This window comes from Misgurnus anguillicaudatus, chromosome 15 (assembly GCF_027580225.2).
Source record: "Misgurnus anguillicaudatus chromosome 15, ASM2758022v2, whole genome shotgun sequence".
Lineage (NCBI taxonomy): Eukaryota > Metazoa > Chordata > Actinopteri > Cypriniformes > Cobitidae > Misgurnus > Misgurnus anguillicaudatus.
The window spans coordinates 8131449-8158173 of NC_073351.2; the positions used below are offsets into that span (position 1 = coordinate 8131449).

Here is a 26725-nt window from a genome sequence, read left to right on the forward strand (position 1 = left end):
TTAAGTGAAGTGTGTCAATCATCTTACATTTTTACTCCTGAGGTTTTAATCAAAAGTCTTTCCGTTCATTTGACAGCTCAGCTGTGAGGCAAAAAGTGGTGCGTTCACGCCATATCGTAATTATCATAATTACAAGCTTTCAACGTGTATAAAACGCTCATGTCCTCGTAGAGTTGGTAATTACAGCTTGTGAACTGGGAGTTTTCTGAGAGCTATGATTTGTAGCACATGACCGCAGCAACCCATGCGGAAGCACTTCCAGTATGCCATTACTGTTACTTTTGCACTTTCTGTGTTCTGTAATATTTAGCAGAAGCATTAAAATGTAATTAAATGTCATAATTATGTATTTTATGTATTTGATTTTGTTACTGTTGCTACAGAAACGAGGAGGTGTTGTCACCTCAAATCAGTGGTAATTACGATAACGCATAAACACAGTAAAGGCACTTTAACTAAAATAAAACCTGATGCATTTCATGACTAAACTACAGTATTTGAACAGACAGCAGAATTAAAAACAACAGGTGCTTCACATCCTGATCTCAATGTATGCAAATTTAAGCATCACTAAACTCAAAGGATTCAGTTTGGCTCCAACCAGCAGCTAACAGTTTAAAATGTATTTATGCAGAATTACAGCTGTGATTTAGACATTACACATTCTTGTGCTGTACAATTAAAGCTTGCGTATCATAAAGTATAAAGATCTGATTTCACAAACATGGTTTAGATTAAACCAGGATTAAATTAGGTCATTTAAAGGGATAGTGCACCGAAAAATGTTAATTCTGTCATCATATACTCACCCTCAAGTTGTTACAAACTTGTATACATTTTTTTCTTCTGGTTTATACAAAGGAAGGTTTATGGAAGAATGTTTGCAACCAAGCAGATCTGGGGCACCATTGACTTTCATAGTAGGAAAATATAATACTATTGAAGTGAATGGTGCCCCTACCGAACCCCTAAGGTGACATTGGAGTAAAAAAATCGAAAGTTTAGTTTCATGTGCTCACGCGAAACCTTCATAAGCAGAATTTTTTGAAGTTTAGTTTCACGTGCTCACGTGAAACTTTCGTGTGTACTTGAAAGCGAAAGTTTCACGTGCGCATGCGATAGTTTCATTTGTTCACGCGAAACCTTCATGTGCAGATTTTTTTTAAGTTTAGTGTGCGCACTTGAAAGCGAAAGTTTCACGGGCGCATGCGAAAGTTTCACGCGATAGTTTAACGTGAGCACGCAATAATTTCACGTGCGCACGCGAAAGTTTCACGTGGGCACGCGATAGTTTCACGTGGGCACGCGATAGTTTCACGTGGGCACGCGATAGTTTCACGTGCGCAAGCGATAGTTTAATTTGTTCACGCGAAACCAAACTTTATTTAAATTTTGCTCCATGTGCCCTTAAGGGCTTCGTATGCTTCGGATCTGTTTGGTTATTACCATTTATTTTATTAATTTGTGTTCAGCAATACAAAGAAATGTATACAGGTTTGTAACAACTTGAGTAAATGACAGAATATTCAGCTCAAAAATGCTTTTTAGTCTGGGTCTAGCCTTAAGCCATGTCTGTGAAACCGGGCCCTAACCTTTTATTATTCAATATCACTTTTTGATGTCACATGAGCTATGATTGATCCCTTAATGCTTGTGATATATTAAAAGCTTTAGATAGGAAGGTGATGTTGCCATGGATACCATGAAATACTCGTCTTCGCCTGGGTGATTTCACAGGAAGACCACGTAATTTTCAGGAATGAGTCCTGTTTTCCCCTCAAATGTCGCCTGGAGCCAGCCGGGTTCCACTGAGGGATACACTAAATACAAAATAAACAACAGAGAAAAATTAATGTGGAGAAGATTTGTGAAATCCAAACTAAAGTCTCATAATCGAATGGTGCGATTTCGAGCATTAAAATTGATTTCAATCATTGACATGACCTTACTCAGTCAATATTAAGATTATATTTGATTTTATGTAGAAAACAGTAAATCAAATAATAATAATAATAATAATAATAATAATAATAATAATAATAATAATAACTTTAGCTGGGTTTTCACACACTGGGTCACATTTGTTGGCAAGCAGTACTTTTATAATTGTTCATATTAAGTGATGGTGCAAATGAAACAATGAAACCTGATTTATCCAGCATCAGATTGGTCTGGTTTTGTACATCCATCCTGTACCATCATTTTATATCCAAAACAATAGCAAGCCATGGAGGGGGGCATCGAACTAAACACACAGGGTTTTACTAAATGACAAATCAAGCCAGGTCACTCTGTTCTTATAAATTATCCCTTAAAAGCTTTAAAAAAAAGACCTCACAAATGACTCACCTTTTAATGACTCAACATTTAACACCGAGTGACCAAAGTGTCTGTTTAGACATTAAGGCATTAGACAGATGGAACAGAAAAAATCTCTCCATTGGTTTTTAATAATCTAACCCTCTTGATTCGGTAAGAGGTGGTTTGTGTTTGTGGTAACTGTTTGCTGAGCGTTAGAGAGGGGAAGACGTTGGTTTCATGAGGTTACTGTGACCTGTGTGAATACCCTGGTGCCCAGCCAGCTTTATTCTTAGAGGAAAATGCAACAGGCTATAAAACAGTCAAAGATTAACAGCAGATGTTGCACAGAACACAGAGCAGAAAGCGTCACTTTCTAAAATAAAATAAAAGGACGAACACAATTTTTTGCTTTTCTTCTGTAAACTTGTTTTGCATAGCACTGCGCACCCCGTTCACGCAGACATCATATATCATCATACGTAAAGTTAGCATCTCTCTAAATCACGCACACTGCCTGTACTTTTTTGAAAATATGTCATTTTCCAGGTCCCCTAGAGTTAAAAATGTGATTTTTACCGTTTTAGAATCTATTCAGCTGATCTCTGCGTCTGCCGCTACCACTTTTAGCATAGCTTAGCACAATCCATTGAATCTGATTAGACTATTAGCATCGGGCAAAAAAATAACCAAAGATATTTTTCCTATTTAAAATTGGACTCTTCTGTAGTTACATCTTGTACGAAGACAGACAGAAAATTAAAAGTTGCGTTTTTCTAGGCAGATATGGCTAAGAACTATACTCTCATTTCAGTGTAATAATCAAGGACTTTGCTGCCGTAACATGGCTGCAGCAGGCACAGTGATATTATTCAGTGCCCGAAAATAGTCCCCTGCTATTGAACGTAACCAAGATGCACGATCTAACTACAGAAGAGACAAGTTTTAAATAGAAAAAATATAGAAACTCTTTGGTTAATTTTTAGCGCAATGCTAATGGTCTAATCAGATTCAATGGACCGTGCCAAGCCATGCCAAAAGTGCTAGCGCCAGACCCAGAGATCAGCCGAATGAACTTCAAAACGGCAAAAATCAAATCTTTAACTCTAGGGGAGCTGGAAATGACATATTTAAAAAAAAAAGTGGAATGTCCCTTTAAGTGAATACAACACATTTTTATATTTCATAGCAGCTTCTTACTAGTCAAAAAAGTTAAAACGACTTATTTATTCAAGTTTAAGAATTTAAAAACATTTAAGTGCAACAAGGAATTTTTACAGTCTACTAAGCCTTGACCCCTTGGTTACATTAAGTATTTCCTACTTTGGTTTGCTAACGGTGGACAGAAGTTGAAATTAATTACTTGTCTCACAAAATTAGATTATAAAGTCAGAGTAGGCAGGTTTAAGTATAAAAAAGTCTAAAACACTTTTTTCCAAATTTGATTAAACCGTCTTTATATACCAATACATAAGTAAAATGTAAGTACTCTGAAAAAGAGAGTATAAAAATCGAGTGTCTGTAGACCTCTCATGCCTATTTTAAACACAGCTAATTATTTCTTTTCACTCCACCCCCTCCCTTCTGGGTTTCTTCTAAAGCCACGCCCCCAAAACACATGAACGCGCGACGCGGACCGGCTCTGCTGGCAGAAGCATTTACCTCAGACGAGCGGAGAGGAAGGAGCGCGGTGCATGTAGTAACATCATGTCAGAATCACATGTAATAATACACCTAACTTTATCACTTTGAATATAAACAAATACGATTGCTTAAAGTACTCGCTATTAAGCTAGCATATCGATACTGGTAAAGTTTAAAATATATTTAGTTTGATTCGGTAACAAACAAGCTAGTTATATTTATAAGACAAAGCTAAAAACAGGTTGCATTGATACACGTTTTTCATTACCATCAGTTACACTGTGATGAAGGTGAATTTCGTGGAAGATTCATAACATATACGATGTTTTGCATGTAAGAGTTTCCGTGATGAAAGTATTGTTGACTCTGACGAGGACTAAGTTACACTCCTCTACCGCATCGTCGACTCGAGGTAAAGCCACGGGATATTTACTCTCGTTTATTCCTTTGTTTGCCTTCGCTGACTGCATATGCAGGTACTGTGAGTTCTGAATGCTCTTTCTCTGCCGTACTTTTGCTCTTCCTAGATTTCGTGCCTCGTGCCTGTTCAAATCAATTGGGTGTGCGCATGTGTGGGCAGATCCTGTAGCAACAGGGGTGGTGCCATGGTCGAGAGAGAGTGACAGTTGTGCAAGCCAATCATTTGTTTCGTCCCGAATGGAAATAATTAACTGTGTTTAAAACGTCGTGAAAGGTCTACAGACACTCGAGTTTTATACTCTCTTTTTCAGAGTACTTACATTTGACTTATGTATTGGTATATAAAGACAGTTTAAACACATTTGGAAAAAAGTTTTTTAGATAATTCCTGCCTATCCTGCCTTTAATCACTTATTTTACATTGATTGTAATTTTTTTCTTTGTCCTTGTAAAACTGCTTTTAAGCAATAAAACATTGTAGAAAGCTATATAAAAAAATCTAAGCCATGACCTTAGTCAATATTAAAGCTATCAAGGTTATATTTTCAAAGAATGTTCTTTACATTATGTAGGACGAGTTTATTAATATTTTTGAAGGTTCATCGACAGATACGACTTATTTAAAGTCAATGCCAGAACTGAGGTTCTACTTTAGATCATTGAGTGAATGCAAACTCACCATTTGAGAAGTGCGCCCCCTGTGGGAAACTCAGCTCATTGCGGTCCTCAGCTTTACAGGAATATATCGCTTTGGCATCTCTGTGAATAAAAAAATAAATAAAAATCACAAATAAAATCATTCTAGGCGTTCATTCACGAGGTGTGCAAAAATATCCTAAGTGAATGTGTTGGCATTATTCTAAGACATGATGCCTTTAAATATAACACACTGTGAAAGGTTATTTTGTGTGTACTCAAAGTGCTTCACCTTCCCATAGGAGGAGCTTTTCCAGCTGATGGGTTCTCAAAAAGCAAAGCTCTGGCTGCCACCCTGGAAAATACAAACATGTCTTATAGTTTCTGTCAAGATTAGACTGATTGGAAAAAAACTTTGCAGCTTACAACAGAAAACTCACTTGAGACAGTTTTTGGTGTGTCATTGGGTGTACTGGTTACATTAACTAGTCGATACTCTTAAAATTTTGAAACCATTTAATAAATGGACGCAAACAGGTCCCATGCAAAATAGGAATCTATGCAACCCAATATTGTATGTTAACAAAGTCAACAAATGTAAAAAACTGAATTGTCACAACTAAAAATGACACAAACTATAAAATATGAGAATCTCAGGGGTACAACAGCAATGTTTTAAAACTCAGAGACTGATAACAGTCTTTAGAAAAACAAAATTCCTATCAATGTGTTCCTAATACTTGAAACTTTGTAGTTCATAGATGCATTTAAACTGAGCCCACTTGAGTGAGATGTGATGTTTCATTTTCTTCTCATAACAAGTCAAACAATATATCTTTCCCAGGAGAGAGGCTGTAAAAACCAGCGCTGGGTCACATCAACCCTTTCACAGTGTAATTACAGCTGACTTCAACAAAGGAAACAACCATCAATCTCTTTCATCTTCCTTTCTGAGCCAAAACATACACTATAAAATACAGCACAATGATACGTCCTATGTGTCACCGTGTTTACGTGTTCCTCAGGAATCAGTTTTACCAATTCAATAGCTCACTGTACTATAAAAACATCATTTACGCTAAAACACAGCTATGAGCGCTGCACCCAACGTTTCTGTGTATCACTGCGCTGCACCCATGTTGCTGTTCATAGCCAGTCAGGGACTATTTTTCCAGTGGAAGGAAGACTAACATTGTTGGATGTTTAGGAAAAATGACTTTTATGATTAACACATAATGTGCACTAATTACTAATAAGTACTGTTAGGTAGAGATATGTATACATTTGGTACCAGTACCTTTGAGGTAGATTTTAAGGACATAAGCTAGGTTTAATTGTGTAATATTTAAAAGGGACCGCCCCAGTGACAGCTTGGGTACCTTTTTTCTTAAAGTGTATGGTCAGTTATTACATCGTAATGTATATCTCTTCCTTTAGATGTATCTATCACAACCTATAATGGACAGAAAGGTGTCATATGTAAGGAATAATCAACAAATTTTATCTGCATGATGTGAAGTGCATTTAAAATCCTTTAAAGGGGGTGCATGATTTTTGAAAAACACCTTGGAAAAGGGAGTCGGGCCTAGTACCAAAACCGGGTGTGCCTCATATGTCTTGAAAAGTGAAGCCTCTGGCTCTTTGATCGCCCCCTGGTGGCTGGCTGCAGTACAAGTCATAAACCCCACCCTCTCTATTCAAAAGAATGGGACTCTGCTAAATAAAAACAATTATTTACACTTGGTAGATGGTTTTGGTCCTTTAAGGTAGTTTTTATCACGCTGATATATGTTTAATTGTTAATTTTTGTGATAAGTTTCATTTTAGATAGTAATTTGATGCTATAGAAACGGGGCGTGTCATTATGATGGGCGGTAGTTTGATACCGCGGCTCCGCCTCCTGCTCCACGAATGATTCCTTCAGCGCATGCCTTTACTACAAACTGACTTTTTACGTAACGTGGCGGCGACCATGGTCGGGCATTTTTAGCTTCAATTCAATACAATGGAAGGAGGCGACGTCGCGTCGTCCATTTTTTTACAGTATATGACCAAAACACACTTGTAGCCAATCAGCTGTAAGGGGGGTGTCTACAAAACGACATTGTTGCCGCGGTTGCGTATGTGAGGGGCGGGTCTATCAAAAGAAGGTCCATATTCTATTGGGGTAGGGGCGTGTTTGTTTAGGTGATTTCAAGTGTCAACATTGACTTTCAGAGATCATGCACCCCGCCTTTAATGCACGGTAATTGATTATCATGCTTATTACATGGTAATAGACAAGTTAAAACACAGCGCAGTGTTTGACCGAATAGGTAAAAATGACAGTTATTTAAGGGCTGGGTATCGCTTCAGATGTTTCAGATCGATTTGATTTCGATTCACAAGCTGTGTGATTAAATTATATGTAAGAAGTTTAATCACACAGAAATTTTAAAAATAAATGTATTTTATAAAACATCATAAAACTGGGGCCCCCCTGGACTTGCTTCCTGGCCCAAATTTTTTAAAAGTAGTAATTATTTAAAATAGTTAATTGGCTTTTTTTTTTTAAAGGACCCGACCGACCTCAACCCAAATAACATTAAAAATATTTTTGGATGTCTGGTCATCGCAGGTTACTGCGGGTGACCGCTTTTTTTGGATCAACCCACGCATCACTGCTGTAAATTGAAGATTTTATTCCTTACCTTCCAGCCAATCAGAATCAAGATTTTCAAACAGACCATGGAATAACTAATATTATACAACAGTTCTTTCTGGTTCTCGAATCTGTTTGGCTGGGAGCCTTGTCCAGTCGTGAGATATTCCACCAGTATGTTCATGGGAACCGCTTTACCATTTTGTTGTATTCCACCATTGGTTATTTTATAGAGCAATGGCTCTCAAACGTTTTGGGCATGCGGCCCCCCTTGTGTGCGATGCATCCCTTCGTGCCCCCTCAAAAAGAAATGTATGACATAAATATTCAAATTTTATTTTAAGTTTAATTAATAATTTAAAGAAGTTTAATCACACAGAAATGTAAAAAATAAATGTATTTTATAAAACATCATAAAACTGGGGCCCCCCTGGCCACGGCCCCCAGTTTGAGAACCAGTGTTTTAGTGTGAGGGAGGCTTAAAACACTTGAGCCGTATGGTCATATTTATATGATTGGAAAAAGCTCCCACCAGACGGATGGTCACATTCAGTTGCACACATGCAGTTTTTTCCCTGTGTCTCAATCAGTTCTCTAGGTCATGAATCAGTGGGTGAAGTGATCATCCCATGCCCCATTTTCTTCTGAGATCATACAGTAGCTCTTGATTTGTAAACCTTTGAGGGAGTAACAACAACCCCATGTACACAGCACTTTGGTCCCAGAAAATTTCCGTAAAATTGGCAAAGGGGCTTCTGTGTGAACGCAAACATGTCCTGTAAATGTTTTGAGATCGCTCCGTAAAGAGGACCTAGAAACATTGCCGTAACATACACGGAAAGCATTCTGTGTGAAAAAGACGCAGAAACAATGCCGTAAGGGGCGTGCCGTAGAGAGGACGTGTGTCATTGCAAAAAATTATGGTTCAGCTCTTTGAAACAGGGATTTAAACACAGATTAACATTAAAGGCGCTCTAGGCGAATCTGTGCGACGTCACTTTTTGTTGATGTTTGAACTGTTTTCAAACAAACGGAGCGTAGCAAACTCCTCCCCCTCCCTTCCGTGCTTTCATGAACGTGCCCAAGCCCCACCCCCAAATCCTTCTTGTCGTTTATTGGCTGGAACACTTTGTTATCGTTTCTGTTTGTAGGTTTGGCCACTAAGTTTTTATTGCGGTTTGTGGAGCGTGGGCTGTCTAGAGAGATCGCGTTTACAGTTTGATCAGCGGTCAGACAGCAAGCAGATAGTGAGGAGATGTTTGCTGTATGTACAAAAAATGTTTTATGGTCTAAAACGCGTGAATTCGCTTAGAGCACCTTTAACAACTAAAGAAATGTCAGCAAATTGGACTGAAGCATATATCAGGGAGCTCGTCACTATCTCAGACGCTGTGAAAAAAACCAAGTGCAGGACTTTAAAAATGGCACATGTCTTTACGAGATATTTACGGCGTGTGTGTGAATGCACGCACAGATTTCGGAAAATCATTGGCAATGTGAATAAACCAAAAAGTAAAATAATCCCCGGACCAATCCTGGACGCATTTTCCGTAATCTCTGTAGGGTCAGTGACAAAAACAGTTTGGCAAGATGCAGGGGCGTCACGCACCATTTTTTTTAAGGGGGCACAGTGTGCACAGCTCACAGAAGTATTATAGAGCTTCAGTCTTTTCCTTTCTAACAATCTGAACACTCCTGCTTGCATGCCAAAACCTCCAAAAAAAAAGTGTTGATTAACTTTCGTGTCAAATACTATTCAATCAGAATAATGACATATTGGTATCATATATACCTCTTTTATTTATTTAAGTTTTAATAAATGACTTGTTTAATTATGTCATCATTAATGCATTTTGCACAACAACTGCATTATCCTATAAAATGTAATTTTAAATCCATAAAGTATATAAACAACGAAAACGACATAAGCTATAGCCACGTGATTGATTTTAATGTTAATAGATGAAATTATTAGAGGAACGCATTATTGCATCAAATTTTACCTCATATGTGAGCATGTGTAATTCCGCGCCCCCATGAACTCTGGAATTGTACCAAGATGAATCTAGAAATCTCTACTAATATAAGACCGAGACGGTCACATTTTAAACCATACATTTTCTACACAGAGGAGGTTAACTGCACATTACCGTACTGGGGTTTGGAAATGTTGTGAACGTTTCTTACACATTTTAATTCCTCAGATAGCAAAATGCAGCAGCAACAACAAAGCCCGTGAGCGCGCTCAGACGCTGATGACATCTGCGACTGCGCTGACTGCAGCGCCTGCTGCCAGAATAAAGTAGTAATGTAACACGATCAAAACACTATCAAAATGACAAAAAAATCTCGGAAAAGTGACAAGGATGCAGCACAAAATTGATAATATTATTCATATTAAACGGATTAATAGTCAAATAACAGATTAATGGACGCTTCTTTGATTTTGTGGTTGCATGCAAAATCCATTTGGCTCAAAAAACCAAGGAGGCACGTGTCCCCTCAGTTTGAAAGGGCATGACGCCTCTGGCAAGATGAGAAATTCAAAAATCTTAAAAAAAAAAATTTTGTTTCAAAAGCATGCATCAGGTTTGTTTTAAAGCAACACTATGTAGTTTCCATGTAAAAATGACTTACAGCTCCCCCATGTGGTTGAAAAGCGCAACAGTGCCTGGTATCAGACACTCTTCTGCAGGCAGGGGGAGGGGCGGGGCTGTGTTTCCTACCCTCCACCGCCACTTTCAGAGTGTGCTTGTAGCAGCTAGGAGGCTGCTCAGGTTGCAGCAACAGTACAATTTGTCCAGTTAAAAGTTGTTCTATCACTGAAATAATTTTAGAGACATTATTTAAATGTAAAAAAACTACATAGTGTTGCTTTAATGCACAAAGTGTATTTATGTTGATTTTATGCAATAAATAAATTACATTTGCACAATTTTTATGAAAGTTAAGCCTGAACAGACCTGAAAATGTCAAATGGTGTAACCGCCTGACATACGCTGAAAACAGCTCTGTTTTCTAAATAATCTTTGACAAATGATGTAAAAAAAAATCATATTACACTAAACTAGATGATTATATTTATTCCACATTTTGTATGAACATATTTATATTTTCATTTAAAACATACAAGTTACACCATTTGACACAGACCGGTCATACCACAGACATTTTTGCAATTATCCCCCAAATATTCTGTCAAAATGAAATAAAACTAGAAATTTTAGACTTGGTCCTCAAAAAGAGAATATACTGCAAATTTTCTTTTGACATTTTAACCCTTTTACATTTAATTGAACCATACGGACACAAAATGTAAAAAAAATGATCTTTCATCATCGCTCCACTACAGCAAGTGGGAGCTGATAAAGTAAAGAAAAAATTACGAAAACATTGTAAAATGACCCATTATCATAGCAGCACTACCAACAGGTATTAAATACAATTTTAAAACATATTCAATTATATACACACACACCATCCATCACAAAAACCTGTTGGCCGTCTTTCATCTATGAAAAAGCACCATTTATTATGTTTTCAAGCCGTTTTGTTTACAGGGACACGTGTTTATAATCTTATGATTAACTACATGAGAAATGCATTCCCAGGTTTGCAGAATTATAAGCTCGCAAATTTATCTTTATCCCAACACATGACTTTTATCACTGAGGAGCCATGCAAATGTACCTTGACAGACATCCTTATGAGAAACAATTATTGTCCGAATAGGGTTTCAGTCTGTTATATGACAGTTATATGAGATTATATTCACAGATTTATATTACAGTACTTCCCTTCATCATCTTCGACATCCTTATTTGTTCCTGACCCATAAACTTCTGATTTTATCAAAAGAAATAAACACAACGTCTCCTGTAACATCATATGCACACTATACAAATAGCATCCTCCTGTTATAATCAAATAATCTTCCTCACAGGGTCCAAAAACAAATGCTGGACACATTTTAGCTTCAGCGGTTTAATACTGATGAATAGTTGGACTTACACAGATCCTGGCCTCTGATAGCCATTGCTGGATTTGTTGTCATCTTGCTTTCGACGCAGAGCCATTTTAGATGGCAGATCGTGGTAGTTAATGGCCCTGTTGACATCTTTATGCTTCCCACATGCTAGACTCTGTACAGAGCCCACACAACTCATACGAACTGTAGAGAATACACAGAAGAAAGACTAATTATAAGATGTTGCCTTCACAAAAATACAATTACAGACAATATGAAAAATGCATATTAAATATAAACATAAATGAATATCTTTTGAGAAATGGAGGAGGCTAAAGTCAAATCTTTTTACATTTTGTAACTTTTAGGAGGATCTATTGACAGAAATGCAATAGAATATACATAACTATATTATTAATGGTGTATAAAGACCTTACATAATGAACTGTATTGTTTTTATTACCTTTGAATGAGACGTTTTTATCTACATAGCTTCTCTATGTAAGCTATGGACTTAGCCGTTGATTGCAATTCACAGTCTCACCACTAGATGCCGCTAAAAATCTACACACTGGACCTTTAAATGACCTTTAAATAAGACATAATTTTCATGCCAAGCAACATATTTTAACTTTTAATCAGATTTTCTAAGAAAAAGACATTTAAAATGCAGTTTAAATGGATCTTATTTCTCATGTACACCTGATACCTTTAGTCATTTGCATTGGTGCTGGTCTCTGCTTCTCTACCTCATAACTTTGTACTTCATAAAAAGTCTTTATTGTATATATTTATTTTATTTGCACTTCTGCTTAGATGCTAACATTTACATATTTGGTAAGTCATGATCTTGTTATCTTGATGTTATCTTTTTTTAACTGTGTATGTAGGTGTAAATTGCATATACGTGTATATATTTGCGTCTTACCATCAGTGGTGTATAAGGACCTCAAAGACGGAGCACTGAAGCGGTTAAGCTGTGCTGATCTGAATTTTATTTCCAAGTGAGGAGCTTTCGCAGGTGCCGGCGAAGACCTGTCTGTTGCCGGGATCGATCCCACGCTTCGGGAATCCTCTGAGTCTCCATCCCCGCGGCCCGCGTCCTCTCTGGAGTTGGGCTCTGGACTGCTGGTGCAGGGGGGAGCCTGTGGCTCACCGGAGGACAGGGAGGAAGGGCTCCGTCGCAGGTCGGGGGGTTTGTCTTTGGGCTGCGGTGAAGAGTGGGTCTTGGAGGAGCTGTTTTGCTCCGAGGAGTGCGAGGAGAGCGAATCCATGCTTCCCATTGGAGTGCTGCCAGAACTGCTGCTGAACGTATCACCTGCATGACCAACAGACACAACGTTATCTTCTTGTAAGGGATGTTGATGCAAAAAGCACATATATTCAATATAAAAATATTCTGAATGACTCGGGAGTGTCTTCTAAAGTGAAATTTGGTGTGTCTCTGTATATTTGGGTGGGATAGGAGAAAATAAATGATCTTATTTATTAATGCATTAACTGAAATACTTCCAAAGAAAGATGGACTTCAGCATTGAGTGTGAAAAAGGTTGTGTAAAACTTACTGTCTGCATCTGCCAGACACATTGAGGGTGTGTAGAGACTCTTGGGTTTACGTGGTCCAGTCGTAAGGCAGATGGCTCTGGTCCTGCGTGACCCACCCTGACACTGAGGCTGTGGTAGGGGGATGTTGGGGTCTGGAGCCTGGTGAAATACCTGTGAGGACAAAAAAGTACTTAATAACTGACATATATGAGAAAACATTTTCTTATTGGTGTGTAATATACAGTGGCTAAAATGCATTTGAATGTTTAGGCAAATGTTTGAATACATTTTTAGCACATGCACTTAAGCAAAACATTTCCCAATTTTTTTTTTTAAAGTTTCAAATGAATAAAACATTACAGTTATGCTTTGGCAGATGCTTTTATACAAAACAGCACACAGTGCATTCAATCTATACATTTTATCAGTATTGGTGTTCCCTGGGATCAAACCCATTGTATTTTTAACTCATTCGCAGCCAGCCTTTTTTTGAAAAATTGCCCGCCAGTAATTTTTTTGTAATTTCACAAAAGTTTAACAAAATGCCTTACAGATTTTTTTTTCTAAATATATATAAACATACAAATATATCAAATGAATGAACAGACCCTCTGCTTTCAAACAAACAATAAACAAATGGGGAAAAAACTTTTCATCGTATCTATATTTTTTCTCTGCTTATAACCTCTTGGTATATTTCTTTTAAAATACATTTTTTAGCAAAAAGCTAAAATAATAGCATTTTTGTAAAGGAATTTTGTTCAGAGATCAGATACAGAACAATTAGCAAAACATACACAGTGTTTAAAATAAGTAAAAAAATTGCTTCCGTTTTTTTATAAATTATTACATTTATTATTAAATATTTTTATAAAACTTCATCAGGAACACGTTCTTAATGCAAATGTTTTCTCTTAATTGACGAGATACACTAACTTGTCAAAGGCAGGGAAAGAGTTAATGCAATTAAGACCCCAATTGGTAGACCACCAGTGTTTTTTTTTTAAAGTTGTCAGCCAGCACCAAACATTTTAACACAAGTTTAACACCTTTTAGAAAATGTTCTTCTATAAATATATAAACATACAATATATCAAATAAAAGAACAGACCCTCTGCTTTTAAACAAAAATACCTGTTTCATCCTATCTTCATTTTTTTCTCTTTTTTCAGCTCTTAAATATGGGTATGGTTCTTCAAAATACCACATTTTGAGCAAAAAGCTGAGATAATTGCATTTTTAAAGGACTTTTGTTAGAGATCAGATTTAGAGCAATGATCAAAACATACAGAGTTTAAAGGTGTTAAACTTTACTGTTTTTGGATAAGTGGATGCTTCAGTGTTTTATAAGTTGTGTAAGATCGCCTACTAGTGGATAATAGCAGAACTGTGGATTGCCGTAAAAACTCGTCGTTGGCAGGATTGGAAAGTGTTTCCTGTAAACTGAGGAAATAGTTGGTCAATGGCGGGGAAAGAGTTAACCGTGCATTTAAATTCAATGCACTTTTTAAAGGTGGCTTTGTTTTAGTTTCCCTAGTTGGCTGTCTTTTCTCATACTTTACTGGTGTAAAAGCTAACACTTAAACTTTAATGGTCCTGTGCGAAAACAAGTCAAAAGCTAAACATTTCTGTAAGTGCCACATCTGTTACTTTAACTTTGACTTGTCTAAATATCACTTGCCTTTTCAAAATTTTCTATAAGTATTTCTACCACAATGTTTTGAAATTTGATGTTCATCATGGCAGCGACGGTTTCCTCTTGTGAACGCATCAGTGTTGGGCCGAAGATCACACCCAGATTAGACACAGTCATCATGTTTCGATCACTGTGAATGGACACACTGCAGGAACAAAACAATTATAAATAAACACAGAGCTTATTATATGGACTTCAAATACTTCAATATTATTTACTGGACAAAAAATAATTATATTTGAACTTAAAATATGGTTTTATAAAATATATATATAGTAAAAGTCATTTTTAATATGAATGTGCTTAATTGGGATGTCTTGAATACATATATTTGAATAGAATTTTAATTTAGCTAAACTATAGGAGAAAATATAAAATATATACAACACAATGGTCATTACAATGACACACAGTGACAATAAAGGGATTGAAAATGTATCCTATACAAATGTAACAGAAAAATGCATTCAAGGAGATTCAGAAAAAATTGATTTTTATTAAATGTAGATAATAATAAAGCTAAAGGCTATAAGACATACTTGAGCAGGTGTTTGATTATTATCTCCAGCATCTCTTTATTTTTCTCAGGTAGTTTATGCACCAGCGCGTGAACCACACAAACTCTGTAGTTCTGATCATCAGATTCTGTACAAAAAAACAAACGATATCAAAAACAACCTAAACAGACCAGTTTTTTCCACGGAGAATGCATTTCACATTAAATTGCTTTGTAACTTACTGACAGCCATAAGAAAGTCTGAATGGAGCTTGTATGTCATAAGAGGCTCAGAAAGACATCTAGTGGACAGAAACAAGAACAGTTTCCTCTCAAAAACACATTTTCAAATCATTCAACAGAAGAAAGCACAGGGTACTCCTTAACTAATTTCCCTTTCACATCTCCATTAGCAATAATGTCAGTGTGTAACCCGAGGAACGTGCTAACCTGAGGTAGTTCTTCAGGCCGCTGGTGATGGTCTTGTTGTCCCAGGTTTCTGGGTCAAGATCAATATCTGGAGGAGCTTTGGGTGCTGTAGGGGAAACCCACCCATAAAGGCAATGTTAGTCGTGTGCATACGTCACGCTGTTATTCCTAATCCTCATTGGAACCAAACTAAATGTAATTTATGCACATTCGATTTGTAAGTGTCACAGAATGGTTATTGGTGGAGTAATAGAAATGCAGTTAGAGATAAAAGATAGATTAAGATATCTGTCTGTGAATGATTTAAACCAAAATTTTGGATTTATATGCTTATTCTAGATATTTATTGTGACCCAACAGGGGAAAATTAATAGCAGATGTCACAAAGAAGCAAAAAACATACCAAAATAACTTAACTTGGAGTGTCAAAGCTAATACAAATCTGTAGCCATTTTTTGCTACCCTGGTCTGAACCATACGGTTCTTCTAAACAGAAAAATAATTATCTTGTAGTTCAGTTTAATTAAACTCGCTGTGAAAGTAGTCATTTTTACTTACTATTTTATATTTGGATTATTTTTAAGCATATTAACTTGTTTTATAAGCAATAGACAAATCGATCACTGTACAAAATGTATGAAAATAAAAATGTAAGGCAGCTAAATATTTTTTACAGTGTACAATTCTGCTGGGTTATTTTTTAACCCAATGCTGGGTAAATATTAAACAGGACTAGGGATGGGACGATTACCGATTCTACGATTAACCACGATAAAATGTCCTAATGGTTAGTATTATCGTTTAAAATTTAAAGGCGGAGTCCACGATGTTTGAAAGCCAATGTTGATATTTATAATCACCTAAACAAACACGCCCCTACCCCAATAGAATCTGGACCTTCTGTTGATAGTTCCGCCCCACACATACGCAACCCGGCCAGGGTGTCGGGTAGTAGACACGCTACTTACTGCTGATTGGCTATAAGTGTGTTTTGGGAGTCGGCCCGTCTCCTTTTCCAAAGCGTTTTTCAAACATCGTGGACCCCGCCTTTCATTATCATTACAACCATGTTTGATTTCCGTGATTTTGAAAACTCGCGAATCAGAATCAGTTTGACGCAGATGCGCACATGCAACATAGTTTTTTGCTCAAGAAGGCATTTAAGGGATAATGTATTCATTCACGGTAAACTTGTTATACAGATTTTTTTTTTTTAACACAGAATTAATTTCAGGGACATGAAATATTAAATAGTGATTTTCAAAAATAAAACTTTTTCAAATGTTTTCAGTGTGTGTATAAGTTCTTTTTGAACATTTCCATCTCATTTAACAAAACCATGATAATATTGATAACCATGATAACTTTGGTCACTATAATCATGATATGAAATTTTAATACCGTCCCATCCCTAAACAGGACACATGTTGGGTTAATAAATCAACCTATGTTGGGTTATCAATGCAATGCTGTTGTTTCAACTCCTGGTAAACTTTTATGGCTACTAACAAATATCAATATACATCAACTATACACTTTTTTTTGCTGAAATTTTGGTGTATGCATAAATGTTCTCATATATTAGATCATTAATTAATAATTGAAAGGACTTACAGAAGACAGTGGTCATGAGCTTTTGCACCTTTGAGTTTATTCCTCCGACTCTGTACAAACCTGTAGTGCTGAGCCCTGCTGAGAGGAACATTTGGCACACACATTAACACAACACATATATTCACATCATCTCTCTCACATCTAACTTTTATACACCGCAGACTTACTGTTTTATTTTATTTTTTTCGCGAAATGTGGAGGGGTGGAGGTTTGCGGGTTGGTTTGGTGCTGTGCATATTGCAAATACCTCCTCTCTGTTACTTGTTTTAAGTGGCTATTATTGCTAAAATTTCACCTTTGCAAAATCCAAAAACCATCCATTAGGAAAACTAAAAATAGTTTTAGTAGAAATGTAGAACCATGTTTTGGCAGACTGCTTTTACTTTCATTGTTTCAAGTTTGAAGCGAAATACAGTGCAGATTCATTTTCATCATGGTGCCGCGACCGCTGGAAAATTCCGTCTATGTTTTCCAGAAGCCCGCAGGAGTGACATTTTCCAATGATACATTTTAAAATGATTCATGGAGCCATTCCTGTCAATTCTTGGATCGATTGTGTTTTAGAAGTATTTTTAAACTATGCTATGTGATCACAGGTGTGCTCTGGAGAGAAAGGGAGAGACAGCGAGGCCCCGTAAAAAATGACCCGGTGGTTTGAGACCTCTGGTTTGAGTCCTTTTTATTAATCCTTAGTTTTTATTAACAGAATAGAAAAATACAAATAAAGTGAATACATTCGGCTGGTGATGTGAACATATTGACCACCGTAAAGCAAAGTATTCTTTCTTTAGCAAATCAGATGTCTTTGAGGCACTCTCTGCCTGTCAATCATTTTGTGTGTTCAATAGGAAGCCCATAAATGGGGAAAAGGAAGCAGAGATCATTAATTTGTCATTGCAAGCTATTTTGCTACTGCATTTTACAACTGTATAAAAAATATTACAATATATAATAAATATTATATACGTTTAACTCTTTCCCTGCCATTGACGAGTCATCTCGTCAATCAGTGTTTCCCATACATTGATTTACTCTGGCCGCCCTGCCAATGGCGCTTTCCTGGCAAGTTTTTACGGTAATCTGTAATTTCGCCATTATCCACTAGATGGAGCTCTTACTCAATTTATAAAAAACTGAAGCAAAAACGAATGTAATTAATTTTAAACTCCTTGTATGATTTGATCTTCGTTCTGAATCTGATCACTAACAAAATTCCTTTACAAAACTGCAATTATTTCAGCTTTTTGCTCAAAATTTTGTATTTTTGAAGAAACCTATCCGTATTTAAAGGAGTAGTCTTTAAAGTGGACTACTCCTTAAGAGGTTGTAAAAAGAGAACAAATAAAGATAGGTGGAAACATTTTCTCCCATTTTGTTTGTTTGAAAGCAGAAGTTCTGTTCTTTATGTGATATGTTTATATATTTATAGAAGAAAATATTCCTGGAAGGCATTTTGTGAAAATCACAAAAAATGCCAGCGGGCATCTTTAAAAAAAAAGGCTGCCAGGAAATGAGTTAAGTTAGATTCAAACTTATATTTAAATCCCTTTTATCATGGCATTATTATTTATTTCTATACATGAATTTCTTTTAATTTTACATCTTTATCAGTGTTTTATATTTCCTTTTACTAAATATATCAAATAAAATGCTTTTATTATTATAATTGCTATTATTATAACTACTAGTACTACTACTACTGCTAGTCTCTTTCTGTACTAATACAGATGCAACAAAAATGTTGAGGGAATTTATCATCACCCAACTCACCTCTCATCTCCACCAGCTGTATACACTTCCTCACAAAATTAAAGCCAGCCTCATTTAAAGATGCTACAAAAGACAAGCAAAGGAAAAGCAACATGTTCAATAGGTGGATTTAGCCGGTGTCAGACTCAGGAGATACGGCTTATTCTGCCCTTACACAATGTAATAGCATTGACCTTGTGAAGAGAAATACAGAAAGAGAGTAGAGACAGATGAAGGGAAACAGAACACATATCTGAATGTGTTAAACATGTGAGGTCTAACACACTGTAAAAGTAAAGGCATTGTACAATAATATAACCTTAAAATAAGATATCATACTGTAGCAGTGCTAGAGAAAATGACAGTATGAATACTTACTCTCTTCTTTTTTGCTTAGAATAGCAGGAAGATTGTAGATCTACAAGAAAAATTATTTTAATGTTTATTTTGTTGCAAAAATGCAAAACAAGATTGATAAGTTCTGAAGAAGATGCATGAAGTGGTGCTTGCTTGTGTCAACGTCCTTTATCATGATGCTACTGTAGGTTGTTATGGATGGTTGCTAAGGGAGTGATTGATGGTTTCTATGGTAGCTACACTTTTATAATGCTGGGATATTTTCAACCCAGCGTGGGGTCAAAAAGAGACAATCCCAACCCATTAGGTTGCAATTTTACCCATGCTGGGTTGTTTTAACCCATTGTTGGGTCAAATATGAACATGTCCTGGGTTAATTTAACCCAACGGCTGGGTTTGTCCCTTTTTGACCCAACGCTGGGTGTTTTGAAGGAATACAGAAATAAAAAATCTATCTCACCGGCTCTTTGCCATCCATAGCTTCGAGCCAGAGTCTCCTGTTGGACTCGGACAGTGCCTGCAGCGTAATGATGCCATGCCTGAGGGAAACCAAATAAATTTAAACCTGATATTTCAGTCTCTGCACAGATTTAAGTCATCTGTTTCATGAGCTGGTAATCTGCAAACCTTTCATGCTTGTTTGGAATAATGTTTGATTATTGATATCATGCATGAAATCATGTCATGGTAAATCATTTCCTGAATGATCGGCTATAGATTTTATAGTAGGTCAGAGACTAAAACAGGTGCATGAACGTGTAAAAAAAGTCAACAAATAGGTCTGTACAAAAACAGATTAAATGTGAAAATTCTGTATCTGAATAAAATAACAATTCCATTACTGTTTAATCATGTAAGTTTCTAGTGTTGTCCTGCGAACCACCTGAAGAGGACACATCACAGTGTGAAAAGCACGACTTGAAATGTACAGTATCATGTGATGTCAATCTCACATCCTCAAAGCTTTACATCAGAATCAAATAAACTAGAGGAAATATGAATCGCTGCAATATACACCGTGCTACTTTATGCAAATGAAGTGCTACTTCATTTACATAAATGTCAAATTATCAGTCTCCATATAGCTCGGCTCTCGGTTTCACACCATTTTGAATCGCAAGCACCAATTAATTCACCCAGAAATATAAATCACGTTGGATCACACTTGATTTGACAGCATTTGTGCAAACCGTAACCGTAAGGTAAGATTATAGCCATTAAAACACATACAGTACAACCATGCCTGTTTAACAGCTGTCACTAATGTCTATGAATGAGCTATATGCTCAGTTAAAGCTTAAATATTACCATCCTGCTTGTTAAAGTGAGCAGTGTGATGGTATGAGTAAGTCATTTTGCTGTTTAGTTAGTATTTGATGTGATCTACAGTGGAAACAAAGCAAAAAGCTGTAAGACCATCTCAACTGTTGTATAATCTTATCATATCAATGAATGAGCTAATAAGCATATTAATAGATAATGGGTAAGATAGTCTGTTTTGTTGGATTTAATGATTTTAATCAAATCTGCTTATAATAAGTTCCTATATAGCTCAGTGGTAGAGCAAAAAACGTATACCGTGTAATGCACGGTAAGTCGCTTTGGATAAAAGCACCTGCCAAATGTATAAATGTAATAAACATAGATGGTAAAACTTTACTTGAAGGGGTGTGCACAAGACTGACATGACACATTCATAATCATGACATGTTGCGTGTCATGAACATGAAGAAGATTTTATGCCCATTTATGACATTTATGTCATTAAAATGTCATTTGTTTAATGATGTTATTTTTAATGCAAAGTTGACATTGTTTGAATTGTCTTTATGATGACAACTTGATTTGATTTTAAATAAATACCTTAACAAAATGCAACAGACACATCAAAGATTATACTTAACCTTATGTATGTGCACATATTTATGACATAAAAGAAAAAAACTAACAAAACATTACATTATTTTAATGTAATTAACTCTGTCCAGTGATATGGACTCAACACTGCATGGCTTAACCCATTATTGTACTGTTTTCAATTAATTTTAGGCGAATCGGTCTCCAAATGCAATAAAATATAATTTTATTAATTATTATAATTATTATTATTATTGTTGGATGATTGATTTTATTTCTCTAACACCTAGATGAAATTTAAAAATATATATATAAACTGAAGAATATTCATGACGCTGTTATAAAACTATTTAACAGAATATTAACACTTAATGACATTTTAATGACACGTTATATTTGTAAAACTGTAGTTAAGGTTAAGAAAAATATTCATGACGCTGTTATAAAACTATTTAACAGAGTACTTAATGACATTTTAATGACAAATTATATTTGTACCACTGTAGTTGAGGTTAAGAAAAATATTCATGACGCTGTTATAAAACTATTTGACAGAGTATTAACACTTAATGACATTTTAATGACAAATTATATTTGTAACACTGTAGTTGAGGTTAAGAAAAATATTCATGACGCTGTTATAAAACTATTTGACAGAGTATTAACACTTAATGAGATTTTAATGACAAATTATATTTGTACCAGTGTAGTTGAGGTCAAGAAAAATATTAATGACGCTGTTATAAAACTATTTGACAGAGTATTAACACTTAATGACATTTTAATGACAAATTATATTTGTACCAGTGTAGTTGAGGTCAAGAAAAATATTAATGACGCTGTTATAAAACTATTTGACAGAGTATTAACACTTAATGAGATTTTAATGACAAATTATATTTGTACCACTGTAGTTGAGGTCAAGAAAAATATTTATGACGCTGTTATAAAACTATTTGACAGAGTATTAACACTTAATGAGATTTTAATGACAAATTATATTTGTACCAGTGTAGTTGAGGTCAAGAAAAATATTAATGACGCTGTTATAAAACTATTTGACAGAGTATTAACACTTAATGACATTTTAATTACAAATTTTATTTGTACCACTGTAGTTGAGGTCAAGAAAAATAATAATGACACTGTTATAAAACTATATGACAGAGTATTAACACTTAATGACATTTTAATGACAAATTATATTTGTACCACTGTAGTTGAGGTCAAGAAAAATATTAATGACACTGTTATAAAACTATTTGACAGAATATTAACACTAAATGACATTTTAATAACAAATTATATTTGTACCACTGTAGTTGAGGTCAAGAAAAATATTTATGACGTGTTATAAAACTATTTGACAGAGTATTAACACTTAATGACATTTTAATGACAAATTATATTTGTACCACTGTAGTTGAGTTCAAGAAAAATATTTATGACGTGTTATAAAACTATTTGACAGAGTATTAACACTTAATGACATTTTAATGACAAATTATATTTGTAAAACTGTAGTTGAGGTCAAGAAATAATTCATGAAGCTGTTAAAAACTATTTGACAGAATATTAACACTAAATGACATTTTAATGACAAATTATATTTGTAAAACTGTAGTTGAGGTTAAGAAAAATATTCATGACGCTGTTATAAAACTATTTGACAGAGTATTAACACTTAATGACATTTTAATGACAAATTATATTTTTAAAACTGTAGTTGAGGTCAAGAAAAATATTTATGACGCTGTTAAAAACTATTTGACAGAATATTAACACTTAATGACATTTTAATGACAAATTATATTTGTACCACTGTAGTTGAGGTTAAGAAAAATATTCATGACGCTGTTATAAAACTATTTGACAGAGTATTAACACTTAATGACATTTTAATGACAAATTATATTTGTACCACTGTAGTTGAGGTCAAGAAAAATATTTATGACGCTATTATAAAACTATTTGACAGAATATTAACACTTAATGACATTTTAATGACAAATTATATTTGTAAAACTGTAGTTGAGGTCAAGAAATAATTCATGAAGCTGTTAAAAACTATTTGACAGAATATTAACACTAAATGACATTTTAATGACAAATTATATTTGTAAAACTGTAGTTGAGGTTAAGAAAAATATTCATGACGCTGTTATAAAACTATTTGACAGAGTATTAACACTTAATGACATTTTAATGACAAATTATATTTTTAAAACTGTAGTTGAGGTCAAGAAAAATATTTATGACGCTGTTATAAAACTATTTGACAGAGTATTAACACTTAATGACATTTTAATGACAAATTATATTTGTACCACTGTAGTTGAGGTTAAGAAAAATATTAATGACGCTGTTATAAAACTATTTGACATAGTATTAACACTTAATGACATTTTAATGACAAATTATATTTGTACCACTGTAGTTGATGTCAAGAAAAATATTAATGACACTGTTATAAAACTATTTGACAGAATATTAACACTTAATGACATTTTAATGACAAATTATATTTGTAAAACTGTAGTTGAGGTCAAGAAATAATTCATGAAGCTGTTAAAAACTATTTGACAGAATATTTACACTAAATGACATTTTAATGACAAATTATATTTGTAAAACTGTAGTTGAGGTTAAGAAAAATATTCATGACGCTGTTATAAAACTATTTGACAGAGTATTAACACTTAATGACATTTTAATGACAAATTATATTTGTAAAACTGTAGTTGAGGTCAAGAAAAATATTTATGACGCTGTTAAAAACTATTTGACAGAATATTAACACTTAATGACATTTTAATGACAAATTATATTTGTAAAACTGTAGTTGAGGTCAAGAAATAATTCATGAAGCTGTTAAAAACTATTTGACAGAATATTAACATTTAATGACATTTTAATGACAAATTATATTTGTTCACTGTAGTCTAGGTCAAGAAAAATATTTATGACGCTGTTATAAAACTATTTGACAGAATATTAACACTTAATGACATTTTAATGACAAATTATATTTCTATCACTGTAGTTGAGGTCAAGAAAAATATTTATGACGCTGTTATAAAACTATTTGACAGAATATTAACACTTAATGACATTTTAATGACAAATTATATTTGTAAAACTGTAGTTGAGGTCAAGAAATAATTCATGAAGCTGTTAAAAACTATTTGACAGAATATTTACACTAAATGACATTTTAATGACAAATTATATTTGTAAAACTGTAGTTGAGGTTAAGAAAAATATTCATGACGCTGTTATAAAACTATTTGACAGAGTATTAACACTTAATGACATTTTAATGACAAATTATATTTGTAAAACTGTAGTTGAGGTCAAGAAAAATATTTATGACGCTGTTAAAAACTATTTGACAGAATATTAACACTTAATGACATTTTAATGACAAATTATATTTGTAAAACTGTAGTTGAGGTCAAGAAATAATTAATGACGCTGTTAAAAACTATTTGACAGAATATTAACATTTAATGACATTTTAATGACAAATTATATTTGTTCACTGTAGTCTAGGTCAAGAAAAATATTTATGACGCTGTTATAAAACTATTTGACAGAATATTAACACTTAATGACATTTTAATGACAAATTATATTTGTACCACTGTAGTTGAGGTTAAGAAAAATATTCATGACGCTGTTATAAAACTATTTGACAGAGTATTATCACTTAATGACATTTTAATGACAAATTATATTTGTAAAACTGTAGTTGAGGTTAAGAAAAATATTCATGACGCTGTTATAAAACTATTTGACAGAGTATTAACACTTCATGACATTTTAATGACAAATTATATTTGTAAAACTGTAGTTGAGGTCAAGAAAAATATTTATGACGCTGTTAAAAACTATTTGACAGAATATTAACACTTAATGACATTTTAATGACAAATTATATTTGTAAAACTGTAGTTGAGGTCAAGAAATAATTAATGACGCTGTTAAAAACTATTTGACAGAATATTAACATTTAATGACATTTTAATGACAAATTATATTTGTTCACTGTAGTCTAGGTCAAGAAAAATATTTATGACGCTGTTATAAAACTATTTGACAGAATATTAACACTTAATGACATTTTAATGACAAATTATATTTCTACCACCGTAGTTGAGGTCAAGAAAAATATTCATGACGCTGTTATAAAACTATTCAAAAGAGTATTAACACTTACGACATTTTAATGACAAATTATATTTGTAAAACTGTAGTTGAGGTCAAGAAAAATATTTATGACGCTGTTAAAAACTATTTGACAGAATATTAACACTTAATGACATTTTAATGACAAATTATATTTGTAAAACTGTAGTTGAGGTCAAGAAATAATTAATGACGCTGTTAAAAACTATTTGACAGAATATTAACATTTAATGACATTTTAATGACAAATTATATTTGTTCACTGTAGTCTAGGTCAAGAAAAATATTTATGACGCTGTTATAAAACTATTTGACAGAATATTAACACTTAATGACATTTTAATTAAAAATTATATTTCTACCACCGTTGTTGAGTTCAATAAAAATATTCATTACGCTTTTATAAAACTATTTGACAGAGTATTAACACTTAATGACATTTTAATGACAAATTATATTTGTAAAACTGTAGTTGAGGTCAAGAAATAATTAATGACGCTGTTAAAAACTATTTGACAGAATATTAACATTTAATGACATTTTAATGACAAATTATATTTGTTCACTGTAGTCTAGGTCAAGAAAAATATTTATGACGCTGTTATAAAACTATTTGACAGAATATTAACACTTAATGACATTTTAATGACAAATTATATTTGTACCACTGTAGTTGAGGTTAAGAAAAATATTCATGACGCTGTTATAAAACTATTTGACAGAGTATTAACACTTAATGACATTTTAATGACATTATATTTGTACCACTGTAGTTGAGGTTAAAAAAAATATTCATGACGCTGTTATAAAACTATTTGACAGAATATTAACACTTAATGACATTTTAATGACAAATTATATTTGTACCACTGTAGTTGAGGTCAAGAAAAATATTTATGACGCTGTCTGTTAAAAACTATTTGACAGAATATTAACACTTAATGACATTTTAATGACAAATTATATTTGTACCACTGTAGTTGAGGTCAAGAAAAATATTTATGACGCTGTTAAAAACTATTTGACAGAATATTAACACTTAATGACATTTTAATGACGAATTATATTTTTAACGCTGTAGTTGAGGTCAAGAAAAATATTCATGACACTGTTATAAAACTATTTGACAGAGTATCAACACCCAATGACATTTCAATGACAAATTATATTTGTATCACTGGTAAAAGT

The 26725-nt window shown here is 34.0% G+C and overlaps 1 protein-coding gene across 5 annotated transcripts in view; it reads right to left on the minus strand.

Moving 5' to 3' along the window:
* Positions 1-785: 785 nt before the first annotated feature.
* Positions 786-26725, minus strand: part of arhgap42b (Rho GTPase activating protein 42b) — a 148874-nt gene continuing 122934 nt past the window's right edge. For 2 of the 5 annotated variants that reach the window (XM_055173707.2, XM_055173705.2), the window contains 14 exons: positions 19953-20031; positions 19514-19553; positions 19157-19219; positions 17387-17461; positions 15794-15878; positions 15587-15645; positions 15387-15492; positions 14833-14992; positions 13172-13322; positions 12535-12924; positions 11651-11810; positions 5291-5353; positions 5042-5121; positions 786-1820 (listed from right to left, as the gene is read on the minus strand). In XM_055173707.2, coding sequence (XP_055029682.2) covers positions 1732-1820; positions 5042-5121; positions 5291-5353; positions 11651-11810; positions 12535-12924; positions 13172-13322; positions 14833-14992; positions 15387-15492; positions 15587-15645; positions 15794-15878; positions 17387-17461; positions 19157-19219; positions 19514-19553; positions 19953-20031 — 1600 coding nt within the window. In that variant the 3' untranslated portion in view covers positions 786-1731. Of the gene's footprint in view, positions 1821-5041; positions 5122-5290; positions 5354-11646; positions 11811-12534; positions 12925-13171; positions 13323-14832; positions 14993-15386; positions 15493-15586; positions 15646-15793; positions 15879-17386; positions 17465-19156; positions 19220-19513; positions 19554-19952; positions 20032-26725 lie in introns of those variants that run through there. The other 3 variants (XM_055173706.2, XM_055173704.2, XM_055173708.2) reach the window with 2 other exon arrangements.